This window comes from Botrytis deweyae (genome assembly GCF_014898535.1).
Source record: "Botrytis deweyae strain B1 chromosome Unknown BDEW_054, whole genome shotgun sequence".
Taxonomy (NCBI): domain Eukaryota; kingdom Fungi; phylum Ascomycota; class Leotiomycetes; order Helotiales; family Sclerotiniaceae; genus Botrytis; species Botrytis deweyae.
Window position 1 is genome coordinate 12,507 of NW_024066261.1, and position 4,323 is coordinate 16,829.

General features: G+C 40.7%; 1 protein-coding gene across 1 annotated transcript; it reads left to right on the forward strand.

The window, feature by feature from the left end:
- Nucleotides 1-3,058: 3,058 nt before the first annotated feature.
- Nucleotides 3,059-3,265, forward strand: EAE98_011846 (uncharacterized protein; the record flags this gene model as incomplete). Its single annotated transcript, XM_038959469.1, has 1 exon — nt 3,059-3,265. The coding sequence occupies one exon, from the start codon at nt 3,059-3,061 to the stop codon at nt 3,263-3,265; it is 207 nt and encodes a 68-aa protein (XP_038804122.1).
- Nucleotides 3,266-4,323: the final 1,058 nt, after the last annotated feature.

Genomic DNA, 4,323 nt, shown 5'->3' on the forward strand with positions numbered 1-4,323 from the left:
TGATGATGATGATGATGAAGGAGAAGAAAAGAAAAGAAAACAAGGAGAGGAAGGAAGGAAATTAATTAATCCGAGGTTCAGTTCGGTATCGGGGTAGTGGGATGGATGATCGGATCGGATCGGATCATCTGATCTGCGTTTTTTACCTGGGGATGGATGATGGATGATGGATGATGGATGTCAATCGGTCGGTCAGTCAGTCAGTCAGTCAGTCAGATGTCAAGGTAAGACGGGTCGGGGCGAATCGAGAATGACATGACGTTGTTGTGGTTGGGAGGCTTAAACTTGGTAGGAGGGAGTCTGGGAGTATGGTTGACGTTTGACACGGGGTACTAGCAATATCTGAGTTTTTGAATTTGAATTTGAATTTGAATTTGAGATGGAGATGGAGATGCAGATGTAGATTGATGAAGTGAGTAATTGATATGCAGTACCGGTACCGTAGATCTCGCAATGGAAAAATGAAATACTGTACTCGTAGATGGAAATGGAAATGGAAATGGAAATGGATTCCCAATTAGTTAGTCATCTTGATGATTTGGTGATGTATTCGAAATCGTGTTCGTATCTTTTTGTTGCGTTGATATTCAGATTTAATTCATTTATTTATTTATTTATTTGTATTTATTTCTTATTATTTTATTTCTATTTCCATTACTCTTATATTTCTATTTCTGTTTATTCTTTCTTTCATTCATTACTAGATAGATTGGTAGATGGATAGAATAGGTATCTATGTACCTATCTAGATATCCATTGTCTTGTCTTCGAGAATATCATATATTTCGAATACCTACACGTAATAAAGAAATCGATCCATCTATTCATCTATTCATCACATCACATGGCTAACAAGTAAACCATCCAAGCAACCAACCAACCAACAAACCCAACACCAAACAAACAAACAAAACAAAACAACCCCGAAAAAGAAACACGGAATTTCCCATTCCGCTTTATTCATCCATTGATTCGTCCATCCATGTGTCGAGTTTTTGCCTGCGCATCCCCAGATGGAAAATCATGAGGTGGGATGGATGAATTGGACGGATGGGATTCCCCGCATTCTTTTCGATTTCATTCATGAGGTGAGGTCGCTTCTAGAAAAAGAAGTAAGACTACCTAGTGGGTAGGGAGGTAGAAAGAAGAAAGATGGCACGAGGTGTGGAGATCCCCGTTGCGATATGGATATACGATACAAGGTATCGGAATGGAAGATGGAAAAAGAAATGGATGGATGAATGAATGGATGGATGATTGTATGATTGTATGAATGAAAGAATGGAAGAATATATGAGAAAAAGAATCAGAAACAGAGATAAATATGTAAGTAATCACATGATGAGTTTTTATTTTATTCTATTTTCTTTTCTTTTCTTCAAAGTACGAGTATACTATACGTCAACGGAAGAGAAAAGAGAAAGGTAGGAAGGAAGGAATAGATCAATTCAAAATGGGGTTTATTTATTTATTTATTTATTTACCTAGTATTTATTTCTCAATCGTTTTCTCGATTTAACGAATAAAGCCTTCCTATTCGTGCGCATCGAATCGACTCGTCGCATGTATCTTACATGTATATGTATACGATGTTCGGAAGATGTATGTAATCTACACTTCACTATCCACGGTACATACGTACATGGGATTTACATACCAAGTACGAGTACCTCGGTATGGGCAGAAAAGCACTCTCTCGGTATTGGTACGTACGGAGAGACCGTGAGAGTGATACGCCTTGTTTCGGATGCGATGAATTGCTAGTGAGATACGGGGAGATACTGGGTAGACACTGGATGGCCTTGCTCACCAGTGATCGCGCGACTGGATGATGGGGTTGGGAGGGCATGATATGATGGGGATGGGATGGGATGGATGGGATTGAATCATGAGATGTGCAAATTATGTATGTAAGATTATATTCATTCATGTATATCTACGGAGTAGACATGACTTGTTTACTATGATTCGTGTGGATAATTTGAGGGGACGGGGACGGGGACGGCGACTGGTACTGGTACTGGTTCTGGTAGGTACTGAATGGTAACGGGCAAGACAAGGCGTAATTGTGATGTGATTGGAAGTAAAACAAGTAAAACAAGTACCCAAGTATGGAGTGGAAATATACCCAGGAAAACGTTGATCCGAAGTATCGATGGCGAAATAATAGAAAAGAAAATGAAAGAAAAGAAAAGAAAATAAATAAATAAATAAATACATACATATCCCTGCATCACTCATATCACATTATTTATTTATTTATTTAATCATCATCATCATCATCATCTAAATATCCCCCTTCCCATCCAAGCTTTCCCATCTCCATTTCCCTCCCTCCCCTGGCACTTGGAAATTAAGAACGAACGAACATGGGATCGAAGCGAAAAATACCCTTCCCAGGCGCCACGGCTCGCTTGGATCCTCGTACCGGCGGTTGAGCGCCGGGAGATTCGAGGAGATTGGATTGGCATACGGAGGTGTGTTTCTTTCTTTATTTCTTTATTTACTTATTTACTTATTTATTTATTTATTTACTTATTTACCTGGATGGATGGATGGAAAACGCTCGGGGCAGGGCGCAATACTTTCTTTGGAGGGGATGGGTCACGGGTGATTGCTTGTTTGTTTGTGTGTTTGTTCGTGTGCGTGATGAGTCTGTCTGAGCCTGAGCCTGAGCCGGAGCTGGAGCCTGAACCGAAAATTGGGAGAGCTGGGAGAATTGGGTTGGGTTGTTTTATTTGTTCTGGAATACGGTATACCTCGTAGCTGGGAGTTGGGAAGCGGAGATGGGAAATGGAGATGGAGATGGAGATGGAGATGGGGAATGGGACATGGGAAATGAGGGTTGTGGATGAAGGATGGGTGGGTAGGTAGGTATACGTTTGTTTGTATGGCTTTGATAGAGAAAGGGAGATGAGATGAGTAATGAATCGTTGATGAAGGATACCGGTATCACAGACTTGATTCAGGTGGTGAGCTTTGATGCATTTGTGATCTTTTGAAGAATATATATCATAAATGAATGTATGAATGGATGTATGAATGGATGTATGAATGGATGGGTGGATGGATCGTCGTCGTTGTGGTTGTGGCTGTTGTTGGAGTGGAGTACAAAGTCATGGCATGGAATGGAACGGTTATGGAGCAAGCGCTTGGGGTTTTTGCGTACGCTGTTTGCGTAGCTGGTGTAGGTACGCTACCTGATGAGGAGACGAATTGGGAAGTAGACGTGTTTTGGATTTGGGGTTGGGGTTTGAGGGTTTGAGGGTTTGAGGGTTGGGTGGATGGGTGTGCTATTTGTGTGTGTGCTATGTATGTGCGATTTGCGATGTGGGTGCAATGTGGTGGGTGCTATGTGTGCTATGTGATGTGCTATATGTATACTATATGTATACTATATATATACTATATATATGCTATGTGTGCTATGTGTGTTATGTGTGCTATGTGTGCTATATATGTGCTATGTGTGCTATATATGTGCTATGTGTGCTATATATGTGCTATGTGTGCTATATGTGTGCTATGTGTGTGCTATCTAATATAATGTGCTATGAGCTCTACTACTACAGAGAAGGAGTTGAATGGGACGTTTGAGCTTTGTGAAACTTATCTGAGGACTCAGGATTCCCTGTTTACTCCAGCCGCACGCAGAATATTGTAACTATAATTATCTTATCACATTTCACTCCGTGCTAGCAATATACCATGTGCTATGTACTATCTATGCGTCTACCAATGTGTTTGAGAACGCACGTATGGGGAGATATATTGACTGAGTCGTGAATTCAGGATCAATAGTATCACTCGCATAAATACACTATCAAATGTATATTTTCCATACCATTGAATTCTAGACCGATTTGAATCAATTCAATGAATGCATGATATCGATTATCAGTTATTCATTCGACTCACTGTTACATTCTCAATGCATAGCATAGGATACTTATTGCAGGTACTCTGTACGAAATGCATACCTCGTGGAATTTAGAGGTTCATGCACTCCACAAAAGCACACCACCCCTTTTTCCCAAAATAGCCAAAAGGCTCCCTAAGCAAGTCAAAGACCCTGGGTCGTCCCGAGAAAGAAAGCTTGTCGGTCCTCTCATTCCCTCCATTCAAACTTCGCTCCAAAGTATCTGTTGCCCAGTTCTTCCCAATTCATTCGTGGATAGTTTCACATTCCCCAGTCATATGCACTGGATCCGCAAACGTCATTTATATCATCTCATCCAAAACATCACATAAATCTAATCTCCTTTAAACTTTCGCCAGCACCGAGATATAACCTTTTTGGACCTCCTGGTGCTCTCTTAGACT